A 27,743-nucleotide genomic window follows, 5' to 3' on the forward strand; every position below is an offset into this window, starting at 1 on the left:
TGAAGAAAAATAAATGACATGTTACCCTTCATCCCTCGTCGCCTGTCTGACTTTAACCTTCATGCTGCATCTGGGAGAACTGATCAGAGCAGTCCAGGGGGATGAGACCGATGGCCTAACCACTTGAAAGACGATCTTTATTTTTAGAAGTCTGGGATGCCAGGCTATATTTCAGCCAGTTATTCACCAGAGAGAATGGACTAACACCATATATATATATATATATATATATATATATATATATATATATATATATATATATATATATATATATATATATATATATATATATATATATATATATATATATATATATATATATATATATGCACACACACACAAACAAGGCACAACCCTTCCAAATGCAGGGAGGCACAAAGACGACGGAAAGGCAGGACGGAGTTACAATAATGTGCAGAGATGTTGTCCACACAAGAGAGAACTTGGAGGCAATGCTTTAGATATTAGAGACGCATCTTCACCTCCCATGCCCCGACTCACTGGGAGGAGTACTCATTCATCTAGAAAACAAATTGCTCTCTGACAAAAGAACGACTGCTTTTGGAGCAAGCCAGATGTTACCTTTCATTTATTTTTTTATTTATTTTCGGGCCAAGGAACGTCAAAAGATAATCAAAACCCGCTGAGGTGAATTGTGCACGTCTCTTGCGCATGTGCGAACGTGTGACTTTGCAAGTCAGCCTGCATTCAATAGAGGGCACTTCACACCTGATCTCACTTGGGTCTTGGTGCCATTGTGCGCTGGTGTTTGTTTGTGTAAACCATGCGTTTTCCAACCTCTATGCAGCAGAGACCCAGTCGGCCGTGGCTCCTAAAGGCTCAGAGACAGAAAACTTTTGTGACGACGGGAAGTATATGTTGTCTATCTATTTGCGATTAGAATCCAGTAAGTCAACAGCAAATGATTGTTTACATCTAAATTTGAACCATCATTTTCATCTGAAATACATTTATAAAGTAAGAAATGCCAGACCATTTTTTTTTAGGTGCCGAGGTGAGGTCTTTTTTGCTCCAAACAACACCTGGAAAATCAATTTTCAACAAATAAAAGACAAAGATTTTTAGATTTGAGAAGGTAGAGCATGGAAATGCTTTGCATTTTGCTAGGGTAATTAATTATTGATTAGTTATCAAAATTGTTGTCTCGTAGGTTTTTATAGACCAACTAACTGTTTCTGCACAAATTACTTGTGGCTCAAGGGTCTCACAAAGAACACTGCAACAATTTGCTGAGAGAGAAAAAAAAAAAAAAAAACTGATCTCAGCAGGCACAGGTCAGGGTCAGTTGTCAATAAAACCGATGGGCTTAACGTAAAGAGCAATTATTAATTCTATTATTTGAGTTATAAGTTTAATTCACAAAAATTGATCGGATCACTCTCAAAAAGGAATCTTGTCTAGTTCTTAACTCAAGAGTTTAAACACATTCAAATTATCACAAAAAAAAAGTCCTTCATAAACTTTCTCATTTACAGGTTTATGTTTTTATTGCAGTGGTCTAAAAAAAATGTATTTAGAGTTAAATCAAAAATTCAAAAAAAAAGAAAAAATTTCTCACACTGTGTTCTGCTCTTATTGTTCAGCTAATTACTCCAAAAATGTTTTTATGATAAACTGGCCTCTAGACAGACATTATGCTAATGGAATCAAAGTGATTCAAAGCCCAAACATATTTCAAAGGGCTTACTGCCATGAAAGGTAGAAAATGTGCAAACGTATGTTTACGTGCTATAGCTTTTTGTTGCCACTACGGGGAAACACCTGAGATGTGTAAAACAATCTGGGCACTGGGCATCTCTTGGTTGCGCCAGTGATGTTGTTGGTGTTTTAGCAAAAATGATCGGCTTTGGGATGGATTTAGACACTAAAGGTTAAGTAATAATGAAGATCGTCCCTGCTTTTCACCTGCGCTTCCATGTTCTCTGTGTGAATAAATCGACTGTTGTTGGCTCCTCCCAGCTCGAGCTGACTTTCGGTGAATCAGCATTTGATCAACGTGTAGCGTCATCGCCACACTCCTCTTTAGCTTTGTGGAGGAGGGGCTGAGAGTGACGTAGATAAGTATAAAGGGGTCGTATATAAATAAAGAAAAGTATGAACGACAAATAACCCGTTTTCGGACGGGTTTATAATCAGCATTTTCTTTTGGAACAAATAACTCCCTTTCGTGGGGACTTTGGGCTTTGTAACTTTGCAAACCTTTTACATGAAGAAAAAATATGTAACACTGAATGTATGAGAAAATTATTCTATTTACACACCTAAGAATGACACATGTAAGTAACTTGGAAATATTATGATATTCAGTTGAGCTGACCAAACAATACATCTTAACATGACAGGGTGGATTTTGGTCACATTCTCCAGTTTTTATTCATGGATCTTTCTCCATGGCTTCATCCTCCCTTCTCCACTTCATCTCTGTCCATTTTACTCACATTCATTTCTACAACCTAGAAGCATCCAGTGGCAACTCAACGTTCTTTCTCCCAAAACCTGTTATTCTAGTCTTTTCCTTCTATCTTCCATCCTGGCATGTGGTTTTGTCTATGTACCTTTATGTTTTCTTTGCAGGGAATGACTATGTGAAAGCAGCAGGGGAGTTCTCCAGTTACCCATCAGCTTTGAAACCTCAGGGTGTCACGAAAGCAGAGAGAGAAGGAGACAGACAAGCACTGAGAATGCAACAAAAAGGAAGACAATAAGCAAGCGAGAGCAAAAAAATAAATAAAAAAGGAGTTTAAAGACAGGAGAGATATAATGTAAAAACGAAGAGCTGAAAAAAGGAGAGTGATCTGATGCATTCTGATTAGAGCAGACTGCCTCTGCAGCAACCATCCTTTTCTGAGCTATACCCTCCATCTACAGTAGCTTGTATGTTCAGTGATGTATAGACAGGCTTCCTGCAAATTCATTAAGCTTCCAAGAAACCCACCCGGACACGAGCATATCACACAAAGCCAACAAACTATAGCAAATAGGGGACATAAAAAAAGAAAGCAAGTACAATTCAGCAGGGATGAAGCAAGTAAAAAATAATAATAATAAGGCTACAATGTCCGCAGGCTACAGTCTCAGGAAAAGAAGTGTCCCATAAATACAGACTGACTAACAGTACACGGCTTTCTTTCATGATGGAAAACCCTGCTACCATATTGAGTAGGGGAGAGTAGACATTACGCACGATCGGCACGGCACATGCTCTGAGATATGGGAGGCGCCCTGAGAGACTCTTGACCATTGTAAAATCATAGAAATGTGGCACCAAATGTAGCATTTTTCACAATAAACAATTCAAACTTAAATACAACATATGATGCAATATATAAAATATGAATCTAAAATATATTAAATGCAACCATGGATTTTCATACAACATTCCCTTTTGTCAGAAACTAAACACAAATCTTTTAGTGGTGCAGAATTGTGTGATATAAAAGATAGCGATTTAATCGCCTTATATTTGGCACTTTACATTAAAAGGTGCTCCTCATTGCCCCCACCTGTTACTCCACCCCGTTATTACAGTAGTTTAGAGGGGAAAACCAAACCATGGCTCCAGGTCAGGCACCAGAGGTAGCTGCTAGACATTACATTTTTCACACAAGATCTATTTGGTTACAGTACTTAACTTTTGACATAAAAACCAAAAGTTTATGCAAATAAGTAAGCTCACAGGGTATCCCAGCTGTCACAAGGTAAGAGGCAGGCTACACACTACAAAATTAAAATGACACTACAGTTACCATGTTTCAGGAATACCATGATCTTATTTGTATTGTTTCGGTTCACAATCACTGCCTCTCAGGGAAAAAGTCTGTGAGCTATGAAGAGATTGAATTACACTGTACTTTACAGGCTTTAGTGAACCACAGGTTCAGACGGTCACAACTTTCTGCCATACTTTGGCTCATCATTTTTTACATGATCGAAGGAGTCGGCTCCATTAAGGGAGGCTGACATTGCGTCGAGTGGGCTCCCCATTTATCCGTGAGTTGTTGTCATCACTTACAGAGCTTCCGTGTGAGACACTGTGGCCGGTAAACGTGTTTCTGCACTGAAAAAAGTCAGCTACGCCACAGATTCTATAATACTACAGATTCGCAACTCACGGTGCATTTCCGGTTTCCAACGAGGTGATTTTGGTTGCAGTTCCACCCTCTTTCCACGTGGGGCGCTCAATTTTTGGAGACCAGAATGAATGGAGTCCTATGGAGCTATACGCCCTAGCGTGCCCTTATCTCAAGATATAATTTTTTTCTCTTGTAATTCGAATGTTGTGTTCGAAAGAGGATGTTTAGAAAATACCCATGGCTGAGTTTTAGATTTTTAGAGCCACTCATTTGCTTTAAAAAAGGATTTTAAGTGTATATGACGTCATACATAGCTTACGACCGGAGATGACGCTTTACGGCAACAATCCTGCTTGTTGTTGGTCTCAAAGGCAGCAGCGTTTTCAAGGAAGAGCTGTAGTAAGAGAGAATCTGTGGTAACATCACAGATTCTTAGGCTGTGGTAACATAAGCGGAAAAAGTCCATCTTAATTCTGTTGTCGCTTGGTATGGAGCCAGCCGTGGAGCGGTGCCTCTGGTCGTAATTCATTCTTTCGCCGGTCGACCAGCTGTCATTAGCACAATGCTAGCGCGTTGTGGACAACAAGAAGCCAACCTGTAAGAAATCAAAGGGATATATGTACCCGTTCAGTAGATTTTTGACTTGAAACCCATGTTGAGCTCTCAGAAACTACATTCAAATCTGAGCGCTCTTGAGGAGACTTAGGTGAAACTGACCATTTGTAGCATCTAGCTCTATTGGGCCCAATTCATTCTGGTCTCCACCGACGCGCCCAGTGGAATTCTGGTGGAACTGCAACCAAAAAGCCGGTACAATGGGGCTTAATAATAAGTGGCAAGGCTGTTAGATAGATAGGCTGTGGCTACGCCCACTCATACAGCCAAGAGTGCAGTATCTTCAGTGAGAAATGGCATACATTTTCTCCAAGAAACAATTTTTTTTGCATGCCACTCACTGCGTCCACAATGTGTTTACTTGTATAGTTTAAAGAGAAAAAAAAAAAGCCTGGTCTGCAGATCACAGATGATCAAGCAAATAATCAATTAGTCATCCCTAGACTACAATACCTAATGATGATTCTGAGAAAAATCTTTAAAACTGTTCTAGGCAACAGAGCAGCGGTCCACGGAGTCTGATCAGCAATTGCTTGAGAGACAATCCCCTGTGATCCTGTGATATCCAGAGCTATGCCGCAGCATTGAGTGAAAAAAAGATTTGCTGCATTTGGTGGCTGTCCGATGCACTGTACTAATGTTATCCTCATCACCGACTTGTGCAATCAGTTACACGGCTCTATATACAATCACATCTAAAAAAAAACGATAGCACGAGTGCACTCAAGTTCGCAAACATCGCGCACCACAGAGACAAACCCAAAGAGATAAAACCAAACAATAAATCCACAGCATTGCTGGAAATGGCCTTACAAATAGAATCGTCTTACTGCAAAATCAGTGTGTTCTTAAGAGAAAGATCAAAGACTTCTAAGAACCTGACGAAGCCTCGTGTAATCATGATGAGAGGCTGAGAGAGGAAAAGAGCATATAACAATGGATAACAGTAGTTTGGAACTTCCATGACTACGACTCATTTCTTAAAGCTTTTGAGCTGGAATAATGTTGCGATTCTTCTTCTGTAGCACAAGGTCAGACTTCAAACTCTTTTAGTTTATTACTCAAAAGAATATACATTAACCTCTCACTACGTTTTGCACAACTATTCCATCCACGAAGCAAGAGATTGACAAACAACTCAAAACCATGGGTATTTATCTTTTTACAGCATCGACAGCATTGGGATGACTTTTTCTCACAATGTAGGGACCAGGCAGCAGTAATATGCTCTCATTTAGACACAACAGCATTAGGGTGAGCTCTGATATTGGGATATAGGGCCTGGCTCACAAATGGAATTCCAGTTCAACCCAAAAAAAAGAGAGTGAAACAGGGTCGAGGTCTGAGCTCTTAGCAGGAAAGTTCATACAAACTCTAAGCCACTGCCTCATATATGGAGGCACAGCTTTAATAAGTGTGTAACATTAAGATATTGCCCAAATAGAAGCAAGAGAGCCAGATCAGAAGTAAAAGCATGAAGCCAGACAGCATATGTATAACTTGCTAATAAATTATTTTCACATGTCATAAGGAGTGCTTAGCTGCTTCAGTAATGAAAACAAAAAATTAGGATAATGGAAAAGCCCACCAGAAACACAATGTTAAATGCGTAAACAAGCCGGGCTGTTTACTTTACTTTTTAAGCTATTACTTTGACTAAGTGACATGTATAGTCACTAGTGTTTCATAAATACACTTTTGTGAGACATGCTATACTAATGAATTTTCCCTTTTGCTGGAGCAGAAGTGATAAGGCAAAATTAGTCAGGCTAGAAGTTACGGTAAACAGTCTATCCCTCGGTTGAATCAGGACGCGGAAATTCGCACATTTTAAGCTTTACCCTGAAGGCAAATTAGGAGAGTAACATTCACAACAATGCTGACTCATATGGAGTTTTAAAAAAAAGAATGTAAGTAATGTGAAGCCATTTTTAATCCAAGGTGTGACATTTTAAATGAGTATGAGCTCTGACAATGAAAAAAAATCTCTTCTATTAAAGAAAATGTATCTGCTATATTACGGCTATTACCTTGATTGTACCTGCAGCTTGTCAGAATGGCTAAATGAACTGTAAACATCTTTCAGGAACTCAATAGGCCCTCCCAGACCGTGACCTACTGGGCCCGAATGACAACCATGTGAGCTGTGCTGCTGAGAAAAGAACAGATATGTCCGCGTTGATGCGTTTTGTCATGCGACTCCATGAGGTCTGTATTGGGGCAGAAAATAGTCGGTCGGATCACTTGAAGTAACATGCCGTGAGATTTAAAACAGAACCAGGAACACTTCACAAAAGAGTCAGTTGTCGAAGTTTTGCCTGCTGAATCATGCTGTTTATGAAAGAAGCCGTGGGGTGGTGTTCAAGCCAGAGGTGAGATACGAGCAGAGCAGCCGTCGCCCGAGTCTGAACCCAGCGGGTAATAAATCAGATATGTGGATCCAGGGACACATCTTTTAGCCCACAGTGCTGACCTGTCAAAAAGGATCAAATTAAAGTGCAGATATGATACAATGCCATGTAACAGTTAAAGCACTGTGAAGCCTGTGAGCTGGAAAAGAAAATCAGAATGATACGAGAGGATACTTTTTGGTCACAAACTTCATATGAATCAACCCCATTTGAACTGGTTGGAATCATAAATTTAAGTCAAGTATTAATCTGTGCATATTGAACATATGGTTTGATTCAAACCGAGCTCATAACATTAAGTATTCAGTGACTGCATTTGGTTAGGGGAATGTCGGTTCAATTTATCTCCCATTCAAAATGTCACCATCTGTACAAACATGAAGAGGACACTGGGGGTGACGGATCAGGAGAGCACAGCCATGCTGATGAACAGATACAAGCCTTGGAATAAATGTGACATGATCAAACAACCAGGGGAAGAGGACAAAAAAAAAAAAAAGAAAGATTTTCTTCAAGTGAAAAGGCTTCACATGCTGGACAGCCAGGCTAATAATTGGAATATGAGTGGGTTTAATACATGCAGTCCTGTTTCTTCCTCTTTACATTCTTGTAAGTGACTCCACTTTCACAGCTCAATCAGCCCAATGACAAAGAGGTCAGGAGTCATTCAGTTCTTTCATAAATACTACGCAGTTAAGATCTTACCAACACTGTTCCTTGTGTTCCCACTGAGAAGATGGCATGCTTTAAAAGTATCCCTTGAACTTTTCATGGCCATACCGGTGTTGTGTTTTGCTCCCTTTTAAAAGACTATGATGCTAGGTACCAAAAATGAATCATTGTATGTCCTACAAAGACCAACATTGACCAATATTGACATTTTATCACTGAGATAACTTACTAATACAAATGCAAACACTACACAGAGTATGAATTATTCTTGCACTGTACAGAATGAGAATCTCCATCCTTGTTACTATGGGCAGAGTATTGGAACACTGCAGTATCTGTAAGGCTTTCTAATGTATTCTGTGCTTTCTACATCCGAAAAAAATGCATCCTCACTGTACTCTGTGGTCATTTGCTAACATCAGTAATTACCCTACTGCTGAGAATCAAACAAACATCTGCCAGCACAGCAGAAAGCTGCCATCTCCAACTGGTCTATATGGATACGCTGTGCTGCTCTCACTTCCCAATGACACTACCGGGCGATGTTTGACTGGTTTCAAGGGAGCTCTGTCACTCTTCAACACTGTTGGGTTGATCTATGCTTAATAGATTTTCTTTAATGGCTCCAAACACTTCATTTTATATATTTTTTTTAAATGTCCACGTTGTCTAATATGACAGGACATCTACGATGACGTGCATGAAACCCTGATATGCATGAAATATCTGTCGTCTGAGAGTTGGGTATTTCGTACCAAGCAAAGATTTAATTCAGGGCAAAACCGAGCTGATTTCTCATGCTACGTGTGGACAAGAGAAGCTATCCAATTTTCGAGTCCTTGCATAGAGGAGAAGGAAGAATGCCAGTGCTTCTTTCGCTGAAAAATGAATACACCAACAAAATTGCAATATTTATAGATGATACTCGAGATAGTCAAAGACAGGGGGCTATTTGTCCTCTAAAGGAGCCAGAGATGCTGCATGTCAAAGTTAAATCCTACAGAGCCAGATCAATGACGGTGAAGACAGTGAGAAAAATGTTCTATACATAGCTCCTAAGCAAGCAAACATGTTTATAATGGGAAGTCATTCACTGTTGAACAGTAGAACACAGAGAACGGTCGTGGCAGATAAGCTGAGAAGGATAATTGTCTTATCTGGTTCAGCATCTATATGAGCATGTGGAGTGTTTGCTTAGAGCAAATCAGCCGCAGAGGCACACGGTAGAGTCACGATGCCACTGCCAAACCTGTAGTACTGGGGTAAGACAATTCATTTTCTCTGCTTGCATTTCCTTGGGGAGTTGTTATGCGCTTTTCTGACAGAAGTTTGTCTGTTTGTGGGTACTGTCCCTGTTCATTTTCTGTTCATCTAGACAAAGGATGAAAAAAAGTAATCGCTCTGATGTTGGAGGAGTGTGAAACATTTTCATCATTACAGTCAACGGCACATTGCCATTGCTCACTAAAGAAAGACCCTTTGGAAATGGACAGGAAAAAAAAATTCTTTTTCAAAAACACTACCTACACTAATCTGGCTTTAGTCCAGAGCAAGAAAGTGTACAATCAGAATGCAATCCCATGTCAAATTACTTTGCATTCATCCCAGGTATTTATCAGTCCCAGCTCCAATCAGATTTAATGCAAACATAACACCTAAGAGGACACACTAATTTTCCCTGAGTGTGCTTCACTTGGGGCAGGAAAACGAAATGCAACCCTTGAAAAAAAAAATTAAAAAAAAACAACACATTTTTTGGCAAAAGTCTTAAACTGAGGCTTGAAAAAATGACGACAACAACAACCACTCTGCATGGCGGTTAACAGTTGGCTCTCACTCCCACTGCGTAGGGCTGCCTCCTGTGGTTCAGTAAAAAAAATTGATTAATAAAAGCATAGCAGCAGCGAACTGAGGGCAACTACACAGCTTCTTGCAGTGGAAAGGAAGTCAATGACTTCGTTTAATGTTGTACATACATTACAAAATCTGCACATGCGCCCTAATTGTGATTTAAAAAGTGCGTGTCAACATGTGAGAGTATAATTATAACCCATGATTGTACGTACGGTGACTGATAACCGACACAGACACTTATTAACTGGGAAACAATAATAGAGGGAAAACTATGCTGAAACTGGAGCCATTAGATTCATGGAGACGATTTAATGCATTATGGAAATCTGAAAACATTATCATTAGGGCATGTGGACTCCATGAACTAAGCAAATTTTCAGTACATAAACACTGAAAAGCTAGCAAGCCCATAAAAAAATTAAGCTATCTGGCAATAAAGAAGAAATATAAGGATCTGCTTTGGGGTATTAACATATTATACATACAAATGGAAACTGGTGTCCGTGAAATTAACAACACCTGCAGATATAAATGTAGCAAAGTATATCAAATATCACGCCGATGTTTTTAATTTTGTTCTTTTACAATTTTTCATTTGCCTTTTTTGGGCACATGCAAGCATCTGCTAATGTTACCCTTTAATCATGTTCCTCCATTAATTACAGTTTCACCCTCTTCCCCCAGAGCTTTAAGAGCATGTGTGTTTTGTGTGATTGTCATACTCAGAGAAAGGGTCTTTGTCTATGCCACTCATTACTGATAATTAACACAGCTTCTTTCTCCATGCCTCTCAGGAAATATGGCAGGCAAGGAGGGGGGCAAATGCATGCTCACCAACTCAGAGTCTGACTCGGAGGCAGCGCCGTTGCCCTCCACCTCACTGGCACTGGAGGTGAAGTATTCCCTGGAAGCCAGTCGACATGTGAGGAAGAGAAACAAGGCCCTGCAAGTGCGCTTCAAGGACATCTGTGAGGCACAGAACGAGCAGAGGGAGGCCGAGTTGCAGGCGGCAGGGAAAGGCGGCAAGCCGATATCATACAAAGTGGCATACCGCAAGTACATGACTGTCCCTGCACGCAGATCCATTCCAAACGTCACAAGGAGCACAGGCGTCCAGACGTCCCCTGACCTGAAGAAACGGTATCAGACCTTTCCCTTTGAGCGCAAAAAAGGCCACACGTTTAAACACGTGGCGGCTGTGGAAACTTATAAAGGTCAGGATAACGGTTTTGTCATGGAGGCGAAGCCGTCCAAAGCAGCTGGGCTGGGTTTAGATGAGGAGGACGACAGAGCTTGTGGGGGGAGCGGAGTCCTGAGGACCAGGGCTCTGCTCCATACTAATGAGTGCATTGCCACAGTGGAGCAGCACACTGCACCTGATGGCCTGTGCTCTGATGCTCTGCTGCTCACTTGCACTGCAGACACAGACTGCCTTGCAGACGCACAGAGAGGAAGCGGAGCTGGAGCACAAGCGGAGTACCAGCTCTGCAGCATCAAATCCAAATCTGGAACGGGATTACAACACAGGGAGGCCGATACTGATCATTCGGTCAAGAGGCAGTTGCTCACTCTGGAGGAGGGCTCGTCCCGATCCCTGCCGGACAGGGCCTCCAAGGTTACCGGCCCAATCGCCTGGAACTCCCTCACGCAGGTGGAGTGCCTGGATAGTCCTTCTATGCGGAGCAAGCGGAAGAAAGGCCTGCAGCTCAACGGGCTGTCGAGTGAGACACTACCACGATCTAGTGGAGGCTGTACAACACAGGCACAGTGCCATACAGGACAGTTATCTGCCCAGCCTATACGGGGCATGGATGAATCTCTGTCACCCTGCATAGGTGGTGAGGCTGATGGGGCACCATCTGAGCGAACACAGGAAGCCTGTAAGCAAATAGTGCCTATGAATCAGGACGGGGATGTAAAAGCACAGCTCCAGGCCATGGAAAATCTCATCAGCTCCAGCCAAGAGACCATCAAGGTGCTACTTGGGGTCATCCAGGAACTGGAAAAGGGAGAGGCTCATAGAGAAGGGTAAGATGTCTCTCTTCAAACCTCCACCTTACACAACAGAAGCACAAATCTGCTCTCATTCCCTGTCACAACATTGGGATACTACTGATGACAATACCAATACCCAACAAGTGGTTTCTTTTAAACAAATTTAACATTCGTAAAGCTACTTGTATGGAACTCAACAGACCATTTTTTTTTTTAAATTAACATGAGGGCAAAGATTAAAATAGCTCTACAATGAGTCAGCATTAAGCCACGAATGTACTCACTGTGGAAACACAACCTTACAACAGCAGTAATTCAAAATAAATGAATAAATTAAAATCAGAATATTGGTAATTGCTCTCGATCAGTCACCGCAGAGTTATGACCTGATCTGCCAATAACAAAGTCACTTGGTGCCATTCGCCTTTAAAAAAGGTGTTAAGCCAATGTTTACAAAATAGTGTCCATAAATCCACACAGATTCACAGAGAAAACAACCTCTCTGTAAATCAACATTTGTGGATTGATGAGACAGTGTGCCATGTTTAGCAAAACCTTAACTAAACCACTAAGTGGCAAAAAGAGATACATTGCAGCAGTGGGTTGATGTGTTTTGTTTTTTTTACCTGGATGCGCCCTGCAGTGCTTTTACAGTGCATTGCCCTTTTGTGATGATTTCCCTCCGGATATGCAGCAGCGCTTACTAGCAATCATCCTCCTCATTCTGCCCAAGTGTTTTCGATTAGTTTTTGTATGAAAATTTCTCTCTACAAGGCTCTTAATCAAAAAAGGCAAAACTAGAAAACAGCAGAATATCCACATTATTTTTGAATTGGAATTACATAGATGTCAGATTAATGTATGTGGTAATGCAGCCATTTCATCAGCCACTTGTTTTTTGTCTTTAAATCAAAGAGAAAACTATAAAAAAAATAATATCTGAACTGAATTATAATTAAGATGCTTAAAAGAAATACTACACCTGACAGCACAAACACGAGGTCAAATCCAGCTGCACACTAATGGTCGTCCTGTATTTCTAACAGCTTATTTAAAAAAAAAAAAAAACACGGCTTGTGATAAAAGCCATTTATTGTCCAATGGATGCCGAGTCTATACAAAAGGCCTTCAGATAGCATCAAGCCTATAGAGGAAATAGAGGATTGTCTATCCAAAACAACAATGGGAACTAAATTGCCAATTCGTTGAGCGAATTGCTGGGGCTCGGCACTCAGATCCAAATCTGTTTTGACCAGCATGTGCCAAGACAAAGTGAGAAACTCCAAATAAATCAATATATCCAAAACATGTGGAAAGTCCACACACACCTATCACGCTTACAACCCAGAAGCACACGACCCCAAATACTTTTTACGAGTCTGAAAGCAAGTCTTTGTATCAACTTGACAGATAAAGGCAATTATCCTCCTCCAATTTTGCACGAGGCAACCCTAATCTCCTTATCATAAAACTCATAAGAGGATGCCGTGAGGGGAAAAGTGAGCGAACATGTGGTGCTGTGTGGGGATCCATCTTCACTGAGCTGCAAAGCACACGTGGTCTATGAGTGGTACCTTGAGTGGCAGGCAGGAAAGGAGGAGAGGTACAGGGGCAGAGAGGACGCGAAGACAGGGTAGAGGGTTTAGTAAACGATAATTAGCGAGTGCTGTTTAGGAGCGCCATCTGTTCAAAAACATTTAAAAAAAAACAACATTTAGTTTCAAATCATTAATTACAAATACCTGTATTTAGCTAGAATCAGTGAGCAGCGTAACATAAGCCTCCTCTAATCCATTCAAGGCCAAGTGAACCTCTTTTTGTCTCCACAAGCACAGTTGTCTTTCTTCCTGCACACGTTTCTAGTTTTGAAGGCTGAAGATTTAGCGAGCCATAGACAAATTCTAATTCCACTTTATTCACACTGCATTAGCTTCCAATCCATTTACACAAATGTCACTGACCCAACAAGTAGCATCGCCCATTGGCTATAGGTGACAGAGGGAAATTACAACGCACACACAAGAGCTCATAGTATCTCACATTTATTTTTCCTGGTAGAAAACTAATTTCTAGTGCATGTGTTCATCACATGCTATTTAGAAATGGATTTAAATTACATGGCTAATACGCAAAAAGACAGCATCCTCCAAAACAAAACAAAAAAAAAACACACAAACTGTATGTGAATACGCCATGGTACTCTTCACATGAGAACCAGAATATTCTATTAACAGCAAAGGTCGCAAAGCCAGTTGACCCAAAGAGCGTACAGGCTGCAGCACTGATTCAAAGAGTCGTTGTGATGCCAAGAGAAAGGCCGTCAGGGCAGTGAGAGGGCCTAATGAAAAACAGGGTGACAGACGGCAAGGATGCAGTTGCAAAGTGGAAGGAAACACTGAAGTGTATCCCATTTCATTTTCTGTGTTTTGTAAGTATACTGACAATGAGAATCAGCTCGTTTTTGAGGGAGGATTTGTTGCTACAATTAAGAACAAATCTTAGTTGTGACCTGAACATATTTACAGTGAAGTTCCAGCTGAAATCAAGGAGTAAACCAATTCAAACCAACAAATCAGAATTTCAGGCAAAATCTTTGACTGCATTTGTACATAGACTGAACATGGACACACCGAACTGCGATGTCATCCAGAAGTTTGACATTTAAGGCCATGTAGTCTATAATTTTTGGAAGCTCTAGAGGAGCTCCATATCTAGAGGAAAATCCCTGTTTAATCCCCCGAATTTTAATAGAAATTCCAAAAGTATGCCTGCCAATATCCCCGGGTACAGGCTGGGCAGCTGACAAAGGGAACAAACTGTCAATCACAGCGGTCAATCAACAGCAATGGCAGACATCAAAAGATTTATTCTAGTCCCCAATCTAGCAGGAACAAAAACGACAGTAATCACCACAAGCTCACTTAGAAAGATACAGGATTGATGACTCTAGAAAGACGACTTAGTTGTAGCCAAGAGCTTTTGAAGCCAGCGTCTCAAACTGTGGGGGACGCCCCTTGTTTAAATGTTTCCTACCCTTAAAAGTTCAAATCTATCCTTGGTGCATCAGCTAAATACAGGTCTGCTTATAAGCTCTTATTTGTCATGAGACAGTCTGACTGCAGGAGCCAAAAAAGTTTTATGGCTCTTTTCCTCCACTGAATCGGGCACTTTTGCTTAAAAATACTCCTACATCAAGATCTGAGCCCAAAGTGGTCTGTTTTGTCTGATATAGTGAGATTTATGAGCCGCTTTAAAGGCTGCACCTTATATTTCACTTTTGTTCTGGTTGTGTTTGTTTTGTTCCGAGTTGCTCAAGGGCATGGTTTCCTAAGATCATATATAACTCCTCCCTTCCCTTTAATGCACAGTAAGGAAATATCTGAAAAGGAAAAAAAAACAAGTTAAAGAAAAAGAAAACTTTGATACTGTTAATATAACGTTATGCTCATTTTACAAATTTGATTGCTCCAAATACAGAAAAATATGTTGCATCCAACAGAACGAAGCTCAAGAATATTGCTGTATCATCAGACACTGACAAGCCAGAGCCAATTAATCCCACTCGTAAGGACTTGTTGCTAGCATCTCTCTTAGCACTGTATTTTATACCTACCACCCACTAAGTGACCTTTGGGAGAGCTCTCCTGGTAGCAAAAAGGGGGGAGGGTGTATAAATATACTGTTAATGGCACTTTTGGCTTCACTCTCCCCTGGGAGGCCTGCCGAAATGAGCCCTTGCTCTCTTATTTTCTCTTATCAACTGGGTATGAGAGAGGAGTGGGGAGGGGATGAGAGACTGAGGGACAAAGAGGCCGAGACGACACAAGGATGAGGAAAAGGGAGAATACTAAGGGGCTCTTCAAAGGACGTCACTCAGGTGCCCATGCATTCCATCGGCTCTTTATCGACTGGTTCACCTGGAGGAAAGTAAATGTGGTCTACTGCGCTGTACTCAACTGTGAACCCCCGTCCCAGTGGAAAGCCAATTGATTACATTCTGTACATAATTAATCCAAAGCACATACTTCTAGCAAACTTGCTGTGTCACTGCAGTCATCCTCTTTTGGAACCCCATTACCTGAATCTGCCACGGCTTTAAATAACAATACTGATATCAGCACCTCTAAGACTTGTCAGAGAATGTCGCACAGAAAGCAGTGCAGTGGATAAAGAGGAGGAATTTATGATGGGGGTTTAATTTTTATTGGTGCCGCACCCGATGGGCAGCGTGACAAGAGTACTGGTGAGAGTGCTGAAAAATGTGTCTGTCTCTGCAAAGATGAAAGTCGGGAATTAAATCGGAAAGCACATCAACTCCAATGATGAGAAGAATCTGGTGTTCTTTACTGCAATGTTCATTTGAGATCTGTAACTTATGATGTTAAAGGTTCAGTTCCCTAAAACAAAACCTTGATGGGTGTGTGTGTGTGTGTAAATATCTACACGTATGAAACGCGAATGGGGCTTTTCTTTGTGGAGTTTGCACGTTCTCCCTGTGTCAGTGTTGTCGTTTGCATGTTCTTGGATACAGGCTCATCTTTAAACACACACTACTTCAGCTCTGTGAGATCTTCTGTGGATCAGAGGGTATCAGTGGCAACTTTTGTAGGATGATGGTAGTGTTTGATGTCAACTACCTCCCATATAATGAAAGAAAACAGCTGAATAGATAGTCATCTGTGTGCGGATTACATGACTGCTTTCTTGTGATGTGAAAAAAATGAATCTCAGCTTTGTATATGTCACTGCAAACATGAGTCTTCACTACATCCATTGTAATGACATTAAAAAATTTTTTGTAGGACTTGTGGACAAATCACAAGCAAAGTTGACACTATATCAACACTATAGGTGAGGGTTTCTGCTTTGAATCTGCAGAGCAGACTCAGAAAAGTGAGGTCACACAGAATGAATAGCCTATAGACTACTTGAAGGAACCGGAACAAAATAATCCTGACTGCTTGCTGGGTGAGAAGCGAGTTATAGTAGGAGCCAACACAAGCAATACAAGTGTTTTTTTTTACATAAAATCAGATTCTGTTAGCGTTCATGTCTTAACCAAATATTTTAACCACAGCAGATTATTTGGAGACTTTGCAGTGTCCCATAAAAAATACCAATGAGAAAAGGGGTCTGAAGTCTTCGTTTTCAGATTCATTCTAAAACCAAACTAAATAGAAACTGTGGCGCCGTTCCAGCTGTTTATCTGAGAGACACCACAAGAACGAGCAAGCATTTGCATTTACTGCAAGCCGAGGCTTCCTACTGTAGCTAGGAAAAAGCAAGGCAGAGCAGTGTCTTCCGCTGGCACACTCTCATGCAGGCTGCGATTCTACTCTCCTCTCCTTTTGAATTTGACCCAGAAAACATCTGAGTTCGCCGCTAAACTTCTCATGAAGACTGACACAATTCCAGCCATTTATCTGAGAGGGCATGTTGTTAATTTATCTTTTTTTTAGCGTGTTTTTTCTCTGTCCCATTCTCATTTGCTCGTCAAGCTGCTGGGGGGGAAAAGCCATGGGCAACACCATCAGCAGGCCGTCCGCAAACCGGCTAAATTTCCAGGCTCTGTGAGCCGTTTTCCCTGGATACCCACCCCCCAGTCTGTGGCACACAGCTCAAAAAGCCTAAAGGCAAGCAGGCTTTTCCCATGAAGGCGGCTGCACACTGTGTCAGACTTCTCCCACAGCCGACTGGAATGATGTCTCTCTTCCCTGGGCAGCAAGTCATCGAGACCCACGCGGCTGTGCTAGTGTGTGGCTAAAAGTGAAAATAGAGCAAGCGATTGCTGCATCTCATGTGAGAAGCCCTCAATTCCAGCGCTCAGTCAGAGAGTCAGAGAGCCTGATCATTATTTTGTTGCTGTTCTTTACAATGTGGAGCGGAGCGTGGCAGAGGGAATCTGCAGAGTCGTAGGACACTTTGAAGAAGTGTTAAGAGGTGGAGTTATAGGTGGAGCTCATTAGCATATTCATTGATCTCCGTTTAGTGAATGATGAAGAAGTGGAGCCATGCAGGCCATTAGAGGTTTATTCATGGCAAAACACTTTTCAGAAAAATGGATGGGCTGTTAGGGAATCAGGAACTGCTGAAGAGGGACTTTATGATAGCCCTTGTTAAAAAACGATGCTTCGTGTCAGAGAATATTAATGACTGAACAATATCAGACATGTTGGATACAATATATTAAGTTACTGAAAGATGTGATGGGGAATTTTGGGATCAATGTATCACAATGAATCTAAGACTTACTGTATGAAGCCAACGGGCAGCTGTCCAAAACAAAATTGTCAAATTATATCCGCTACAAGGACCTAAATTATTCCCAATTCTGCAGGTAATAACTCATACACATCCTTTACAACGCTATTTTTCACAGAATGGATTAATCAATGGAGAGATTTTTTTCTGTATGAGTAAAAAAAAAAGTCAAACGGAGATGGGAGTGGGAGCCACTTAATTCAAAAGAGGAAACAACAGCTCCAGACAGTTTAATACTTATTGATAGTGTTCAAACAATTAGCTGATTAAATGATTTGCTGTGAGATTAAAGCAAAGGCAATTTTGGCAATAACATTATCTACAATAAACTTTCAATCTAAAATGCCAAACCCTCTCCGTTTCCAGAATTTGTAGGTTTTATCAGTTTCATCTCATTTGAATTTGAATGCTTGAGCTAATTTGGGCTTTGCACCGTTGGTCGGATAAAATTTGCATTAGAATTCTGGGGATAAGCTTCTTTTTTTTAAATATATGTCCCAAAATTAGTCGGCTGATAAATTGTAGTTAAATTAATCATTCATTGCAGCCCAATCGGTTTTGTTTTTCATATTCTGATGAAAAGTGTTATGTAACCATAAGGTTCTTTTCTCCAAACTACCTTTCAGTGCAGTCCAGAAACTAACCATGCGCATCATTTTACCTCATCTCACCTCCAAACAGTCGACCTCTGCTAATGGCTGACACTGTGCTCCTTGTGCCCTGGCTGCTGGGCACAGGCTACTCAGGAGGGCAGTGTGACTCCTCATCACCCTCATTTACCTCAGTCTCGCTAATGAGGAATGACAAATAAGATGAGAAAGGAAGGTGTGAGGCAGCAGCTTAACAAGTCTTGTAATTACTCATTCACGACTCTTATCTTCCCCACAGACTCTCCTATCGAACCGGACAGGACACGGCCAACTGTGACACATGCCGGAACAGCGCATGCATTATTTACAGGTTAGTGGCCATTCCTCTCAAAGACACAATGATCCAAATGTGCCCTGTCCTTTCTCCTCGAGGGAAGGTGAACAGGTGGAATAGCGGACAGCAGAGCAAAGGGGAAGGGCCACAGGATGCAAGACTAATGTGAATACAGTTAATTAGCCCATGTGACATTTACACACCGCGCTCTCTCTCCCAAGATATACATCTTTGTCTGATTGTCCAATTATCCCCTCACACCACTTCATTCACTGACAGGTGTAGAGCAAGTGCAGAGTTCGTTGAATTTAGAGACAAAAGGGCACACAGTTGAAAACTGTAGAATGAGTGAGCACAGGGCCATGAAAGGTGGAATTAATTACCGTCCAAACATCATTAAATATCATCACAGTGTGTTGTTGCCAAGCCAACTGAAACTCTGCAGATGTTAGATTTCAGTTAAATGTTTTTGGCAACCCGTACGGATGCGAGTCAAAAGTCATCAGTAAACCGGGATAAAAGTGAACCTCTGACGAAGATGCATGTGAGCTCATATAAGAGTCACTTTCTCATCGCATACGTTTCTTAGTGAGGGAATGTTTGCATATATGAAGTATTGCTTACACGAGTCAATTAATAAATTGGTTGGCTGGAAAATTAACTGGCTAATTGTTCCAATAGCTTATTAAGTAAAGCTTACAAAAATGTCTAGTCCATGCTAATATAACACGGGGAAGTAGTGAGAGCTGATTTGTTGTTTTAGTTTTAATGAGTGTTTCTCCTGACATTTTTTAAAGACAAATCCCGGAGGAGGGTTAGGCAACATACCGAATTTCAAATTCATATCAATATTTGGAATCAATATATGAAAACACACCCACTTCTTTAGAATGTGTAGGTGTATTCAAACTTTTAACTGCTGCTGTATATTAGTATAGTTTGATGTTGCCTCATATAATCTGTGCTAGTATGTAGATTTCACTCACCAGGGTGTTCCACCCCTATCCACCCTCTGTAGCTGCAAGCTGGTGCGTGGCTCTGCATTTTCAAAAATATATGGACATTAACATTCACTACTGGTATGCAATTACTAGAAGGTGAAGCTGAATTTCCCTGTTAAAAAAGCAGAAGAAGAGGACGCAATTAGGAAATATGTAACTAAATGGTAGAAAGCCTCATCATAGGAAGCAAAGTTGACCATGAAAACTGAGACTTCTGAACAGTTATATAGTCGTGTGCTATTCAATGAAGATAAAGCAAGAATACAAAGTAGCCATTAAAACAAATGTTACATTCCCTTTTCACAGTGATTACATTCTAAAGCACAAATATAAACAGCAACAAGTCGGCATAACTTTGTAGGAAGGTGCCGTACTGCTGGTTTTTGTGACTGCAGCTTCACTGCACCTCAGAAACAATTCTTTGAGACGCGTTCTGCAGTGAGTCAGCAGATTAGATTGCCAAATCTACAGACTGCAGAGGAAATGTTGAAATAGTCTTTTTAGTTCCTTGACAAAGTCGCTGTGTTTGAAAGTGATGACACTTTTAGTTGGAATGCTGCTAATTATTGCAACTATGTGCTCTTGGATGAGCTGTGTAACAGCCATGTGTGCAATGTTAGAGTCATGTTATTTCTGTGCATCATCATTTACAGGTTGGACTTTGGTAGATCCCACTTTTTTTTTGCATCCATTACTCTTTTGTATAATTTGCATATTTATTATCTACATCATTAGTTTTCTGTGTTTCTGTCCCACTTGCGTATGCTTAAATTGAAAATGAGCATACATACAGCCAACTTAATGACTTTGTCAAACATTTTTATGGGAACAACCTAGCGACAAATCTAAATTATTCTTAATTAATGGACAAACTGTAGCTATTCCTGGATGAAGATGACACAGGGGTGCATTAGTACAACTTGTGCTGCAATCAAGACAATCAATCTTTTTCAGGGAAGGCCTTGCAAATTTCAGTGAGACAATGTTAAGCCATATACTGCATCTATTAAAATAGCATTTTTGAGACGTGTTGGTGCCATCAAATTGAGCTGATATTTTTCATGAAATGGTGAAATGTCTCACTTTAAATGTTTGATACCTCTGAAAGTAGGCAGAGTAAAGATACTTAATAATATAGGATACTATTACAGTGTATTATCAATATTACCAGACATTAATAGAAAATGCATCTATCCATAATGTCTATCAGAAATCAGACTATAAATGCAGATATATGAATTTTGCCCTGCATCTTGCTGCCTTGCTGCAGGACCTTGCAATTTTTTCTGTGAGGTTGATGATAACATCACTTCACACTGACAATTGAAAGTTCATTAGGCATAATGAACATCATATATTCAGGTGTCTGTTGGCTAGATACTTATTTTTCATGGACAGAGCCATGCACATTCTGATATCTGTCAAACTTTATTCTCTTTGACAATCAGGATAATTGACAATCACAAAAAGGACCTCTGCTACCAGCATTACAGGACACAACCAATATGTGCCTAGGTGCACACAGTCTGTTTTTTTTTTTTTCCCTGTTTAGTGCTTCGACGAAGTACATGGCCAACAGTCAAATGGAACAGGAGTCAGAGAAAGATGAGAGAGAAAAAAAAGAGGTTTAAAACGTATGAGGGTAAGAGGCTATAAACTGTTTTTAGTGGCCACAGCTGTTCAACACAGTCTGTATTTCTCCTCTGAAGAGCCAACCCCAATAACTGATAAGCCTCTGGCTAAACTTCAATCGGCTTCTGCAAATCAAGAAGCACAGCATAGCCTTGTCCCCTCAGATGCTCGAGCTAGGGGAGGTGCATTGTGTCCTTAAATGTTTTTAAAATCGCCGTATGTCTCCTGCATAGCCGTAGGGAGAACAACACGAAAAGGTGCCTTAGCAGCAGTTTAATGCCAGCGAGATGAGCTGAATTACGACAGATGATGTGAAGTACATGAAGAATTAATTAAGAGGCGATGGTTTGGGGGATTAAAAGATGGATGGATGAAAAGGGACTCGCAGCCGAGATCTTACCTGGTGTTATATATAACTCAACAGAGTTAACTTGATTGATATTCAAATATCAGTGTAATGTACCAATGTTACTTACTGATGTATAAGCATAGAAGTTTCACTGATATATCAGCTTGACTTAGAGTAAAGAAAGGCGAAAATGTGCAAAATTCAGCCTGCGATAAAAGCCATGAATAAGTATGGCCATTTAAATATGAGCCAATTAAATGTACGTGTTTTCAAGTTATCCAACCTACTTAACTCGTGTTATCGAGGCTTTTTCTATAAATTACATAAAGGTGTCAGAGTCAAAGTCACATCATGTTTCTTCCTCGACTTAGGAGGTGCTTATCATACGCACCCGATAACCACCTTCAAACAGGCGGAATAACACCACCCAAAAAAAAAAATCCACATTTGTCTTCATAGACCTGCCACAATCAATTGGAAAGCTATATCGGTGGAGGAAGTGTAGAAAAATAGAAACTCAATACAAAAGGAGGTTCAATTTTTATACAAACCGTGTCAGCTTCTGGCAGGGTTTCCATTTGATAAAGGGCAGAAATTTCCAACTGAGATGTTTGAAATGTGTTAAATTGACCTGAGTTTGTCTTTAAGAGACTTGCTTGACATGGTAAATTGTGTTGATTGGACACAGAATCAAATATAGCAGTTGCATTCACAGAGGCAGGGGGATTAAATGGCAATCTAATTACACAGATCTCCATGAAAACAACCTCTCTGGAGGTGGAGAAACACAGGATAGGAAGCAGAGCCATGCAGGAATATTCAGTGTGTGCGGGAAGAAAAGCTGTCTATGCTATATATTAGGATTTTCTTTTGTTTCTTGTTCTACTGCAGGAATCTATGGCAGCCTCTAGAACCATGTGGTAAAAAGTTTTGAGATTTGATGCTCTGATAGGGTCAGTCGCTTAATCCTTCTCGCATTCTATATGAAATAATATCACCAATTCAATAAACCAGGTACCACCACATTCTGTGAATCAGTGAAAGTTCAAAATTGGGTTTTTGCTAATTGTATTTTATGAAAAGAAGAGTTTGGAAAAGTTTTTCGAGGCCAAACATTCCTTTCAAACCTCAGAAAGATTGGCTGTCAAAGCCTCCGAAAAGTAATCATATGGATTTCTTTTTATTAAGCGAGCAAAAACTGGCAGACAGCCCTGAGCAACACCAGCAGCCGCCAAACAGCAACTCTTTCCAACTTGATACATGACTCTGGGCCCCTTTGCAGCATTTGATCACTAGGAGCCACAGCACTAAGCAAGATTGCTTTTTTACTTTTTTATTCTTACAGATCTTTGTCATTTTTTCACACTGCAAATTAAAGTAAAATAGATTATCAAAAATGATATCTATATCAGTATCTCATCAGTTTACTGAAGGTTTTTTGTGTGTTTGTGGATGCTCTTTTGGGATAAGTTTTAGTTTCTCCCTTCACTGGTAATCTATTCTGGCCATGTACTGTAGATGCAATATCCTGCTAATTAGTGGGTGAACGGCATTCGAGGCAGTTGTAATCAGAAACTTGACTGTTAAATATCACAAATTGTTACACACTGTTCCCTTCATCAAATAATTATTGTCCCAGTTCCCAAAGCCAAAACATCTCTACCTGTTGAGTCAACCTAACTGATGTGATCTCTATTAACTCTTGTCAAAAAGTTTTGAAATATTTTTGATCAGGGGGCACTATTTTTTTTCCCACGTTTTCACCAAAAAAGGCCACAGATGATTTTGAGGCGTCACAAAAGTTATCAGATGGACTTAAGTGTCGCCAAACCAACCAAAAAAAACAGCCAATCAAAAAAAAACAAGTGAGATTAGAGGCCAGTGATTACTTCAAGTCCCAGCAGCCTTTCCTAAATTCTGCACCAAAATAAAATTGACCAGTGGAAGGGAGCAGAGCAATAATCAACTAAAAACTAAACCACACTTTTAACATGAGGTCAAAATGCCATAGTGACTGTGTCCTGGTGACTGCACCAAGCCCTAATTGTTGCTTGGGGTTTTTGTTTGTTTCTTTGTGCCAGGGCCAAAGCCCCAACTCTAGTGTTTATGATGCAGCTGGTCTGATGAGTGGAGTGGACATTTGGGTCCATAAATCATTTTAACGCAGCCCAGTAAGGAGTCAGCCCTGGACTCTTCAATACAATCAATTTGTCCAAGAGTGTATGGAATCATCCAGCCCTTCCTTAGCATAACAACAGCACCAGATCAATATAATGCTGTAGTCTATGGGTGTAGACCTCAAACAGAAAAAACAAGCTGCTTTAGTCTCTTCTATGCTCCTCATTTTTAACCATCTTCAGCTCTGTCGCCCTCTCTCAGAAACTACCTCAATCTTACTTTCTCCCCAGACTTTGTAACACCCAACAGAGTTTGTTCAAATTAACTTAGGGGATTCAATCCTTTATGCAATGTGCATGACACTGAACCAGGATATGGGAGAAAGGGATGAAAAAAGTTATTAAAGTGTAATTTATCTAATAGAGACAGAATCTCCTTCAGAGAGAAAGGGGCTGGATAGAAGACATGATAGACAAACAGAGGCTGGGTAAAAAGAAAAATGGGACAAACACGATGGAATCGAAAACTAAGTCTGTGTCTTGACGTATTGCCGTAATCTCATTTTCCTGACATTGCAATTACAGTGTTTCCCGCAGCGCATTATAGTTAAGGCGGCCGCCTTAGCAAACTCGCACTGCCGCCTTGCCAGCGTTTCTTTTTTAAACCGAAGTAATAATGCTTTGTCAGGCTCAGACATTAAAAGACAGCATTGATAACATTGAATTGCGAAACCTACTGGTTGTTAATGTAAATTGTTAATAATGTAAATAAAAAAGTGTTACAGCTCTTAAACAGCTTCGTTATTGCTCTAACAGCCCCCGTCCCATTCCAAGTACCCCCCCCGACACCCGACACCCGACGGAACGCTATCCGCGCAAAACCCCTGGTCCCGGCCGACGACTCACCACCTTGACTAAGCAATTTCCTGCGGGAAACACTGAATTATATGGGTTAATGTGCTGATATAGGATAAAGAAATTAAATAATATACTTATTGGTTGTGACTAACAAAGTCGACTCTGGAGGGCCTGATGCTCACAACAGACCACAGTTATTTCCCATCGGCACAATTTTTTCCATTAGCTTGCATGCCTTGCATTTAATTCAGTGAGAGAGAGCACAACAAACGGTGATTAAGTTAACTATCTGATAGCAAAACATTCTTTCAATAACACTGTACAGTGAAAATAGATGGGGCTTCATATATGGGAAGAATCCAATCTATTGTGCGAGACCATGAAAATCAATTAAGCATCGCTAAAGGCTGCAGATTTGATTACATTATCACATATGGATATTACTGAGCAAGGCTGTCCTTGCGCTCTACTCTGCTGGGGGGAGAAAATCTCTTTTTGTACAAGCATAATGGTGTTTTCCAGTATGGTGGCGAGCTGGTTACCATAGATACAAGAGTGATCCTCGGCGGGACGGATAGTGTGAAGGGACAGTGCGGACAGTCAAGAGGAGCACGTTCACACCTTGCAAAGATAAGGGAACACAAAGGAAGACAGGTTGACAATGCAGAACCACGAAAGGTTGAAAGAGAGATCAAGACACAGAAGGGCTTAAAGTAGGGTTGAAAGGCAGATGAAAGCTGCGCGTGGCAACGAATGAGATGATGAGGTCATGCACAGCGCAGGATATTGAAAACTTTCTCTTTTTCTTGTATGCGCGGGCTTCTCAGAGAGCAGGAACACGGCGAAAAAGCTGCGAGAGCACGTCGGGGACAGAGGTTAAAGACTGACAAGGTCCAAAGTGCTTTCTTCAATTTGTTCTGAACCAACAAGCCACACAGGGGAGTGGCAGGCAGGGGACAGGGAAATGCCAACAACCTTTCACTCTTCGCTTTCAGCAAAATGTGGAGCGACACAGCAAGGCCCATGACACTTTCATAAAGAGATGCTGACAACTGGGCGGCGAATAAATCTTTCATTACAAGCCTTTTGAGTGCGTTTCAAAGTTGAGATTATCTTTTCGCTTTACTTTTCTGTTTTTTTTCCTCTAATGAAGTTATAAAGAGTTTTTTCCCCCCTCCATTTTCAGTGACATTTAATTTTCCTTGCTTCCCAATTCAAAGGCCACTTCACATCTACTCGAGGATTCAAATAGATGATTCTGACTGGTTTACAGAAATACAAACAAGCCTCAGGACCATTCTCTGGTCCAGATATAATTATATATATATATACATACATACATATGAAGAAATGAGCTCAGTCGTTGGTTTGATCTCTGTGCACCTATGGTTGGATCGCTCTGCATACTTGCGAAGCTGTCATGACACCTCAGAAACCCGATGAAGGTCTACCACAGAAAATTAGCAGTCCAGAAATGCAAGCGGGTTCTGCGATAATCATTTTTGTCCTGTGCTTGACAGAGGCTGAAGACTCACCTTTGAGCATTGATAGAGCTGTCATATGAACCTAGAAGAGCCTTCAAGTGAACTGCAGTCACAAATGATGATTTGCAATCTGACATCAAGCGCACTTCAAGCCAGCAGAGTTGTGTTAATGGTGTGCATAAACGTGTGGCAGGTGAGGAATGTAAATACAGTATATCTAATAAGTGCCGTACTTCATACAGACAGTGAGTGGCACATACAGGGTTTCTGCATTCGAGCTCAGATGTCAGAGTACTTTTATCTTCTCAAAAGTGCTTTCATTCATCTTTGACTGAGCAGTGTGGCATGGCCAGAGACCGAGTGAAAGTTGAACCACAGACTCAAGCTTTCCATGACTCATGTTCAGCTTCTTTTTTTTTTTTAAACTATTAGCTCATTATGCTTTATGGCTGGTCACTGACAAAAGTAACCAATATGTAAACGATCTGTCCTGCTCAGAAGGCAACGAAAGACACTACCAAACGAGCACTTTGGAGCAAAAATGCACTGGTAATGTACGGTATGCTCACAGAGGAAAGACTGAAAATAAATCCAATGATTGTACCATTTAACGAGTAGCGGTTTTTAATTGTGTTAAATGGCTGTGTGTCAATGCAGGGCAGCAACCTGTAGAACAGCAACAAAAGCCTCAACAGTATTACAGGCTCGAAATGTAGAGCAGGCAAAATCCCATCCCTGCTCTGGTGTATACACACACGTCTAGGTACGTGTGGGTGTATTTACACACCAGAGTGTGTGACGAAAAAAAAGAAGCCATATAAAATCCCACTCCAGTAAACCACTGACTTCTCAAAAAAAAATCCCTAAAAATGGTAATGAGATCAGTTCCTTTTTGCCATTGCGCAGCATTAACTCAAGCTTTTGTAAGAGATTTAAAGGGCTCAATGAAATTCACGAGACCCGTTTACATGAAACTAGAAAAAAAAAAATATATATATATATGTATATATATATATATATATATTGTCAATCCATTACTTTTACAATACATGTAAACATGTTAGTTTGACCAAACTCCTACATCTCAAAACCAGAGTAACACCCCCAGTTAATGCGGCTGGTATCACTTCTTTGTACGCATCCTCAACTACACTCAAAAGGGCCTCGGCGCTACGCACATGCTCCTATGCTCCATCTTTGTGTAAAAACACCAATGTAAGTATATAATGACAGACATCAGTCAAAAACTGGATTTTATTCACATGCGTGTACACTGGGACAAGAAGGGTTATCCATGTCAATGTCCAAGTTGAGCTGTAACCATAATGAATGGCAGCTAACTATCATAACACTCTGATAGCCACACAGTCATTGATAAAAGAATTCTCCGAGGGTGCCATTTCCACCGCAAGGGAAAGTTAATTTTGTGTTCTAATGGTCTATGTCGGATTCCGGCTGTTTTATCATACCTCATAA

The 27,743-nt window shown here is 40.7% G+C and overlaps 2 protein-coding genes across 3 annotated transcripts in view; one reads left to right on the plus strand and one right to left on the minus strand.

Annotated features, from left to right (window-relative positions):
* dock1 (dedicator of cytokinesis 1) overlaps positions 1-27,743 on the minus strand; it is a 189,502-nt gene that overhangs the window by 73,652 nt on the left and 88,107 nt on the right. The window lies entirely within an intron of this gene.
* Positions 1-27,743, plus strand: part of insyn2a (inhibitory synaptic factor 2A) — a 33,442-nt gene that overhangs the window by 1,753 nt on the left and 3,946 nt on the right. Inside the window, exons 2-3 of the mRNA XM_075457888.1 lie at positions 10,441-11,674; positions 18,791-18,862. Of these exons, the coding sequence (XP_075314003.1) occupies positions 10,446-11,674; positions 18,791-18,862 (1,301 nt within the window). The 5' untranslated portion in view covers positions 10,441-10,445. The remainder of the gene's footprint in view (positions 1-10,440; positions 11,675-18,790; positions 18,863-27,743) is intronic.

Source organism: Odontesthes bonariensis, chromosome 23, assembly GCF_027942865.1.
Source record: "Odontesthes bonariensis isolate fOdoBon6 chromosome 23, fOdoBon6.hap1, whole genome shotgun sequence".
Taxonomy (NCBI): Eukaryota; Metazoa; Chordata; class Actinopteri; order Atheriniformes; family Atherinopsidae; genus Odontesthes; species Odontesthes bonariensis.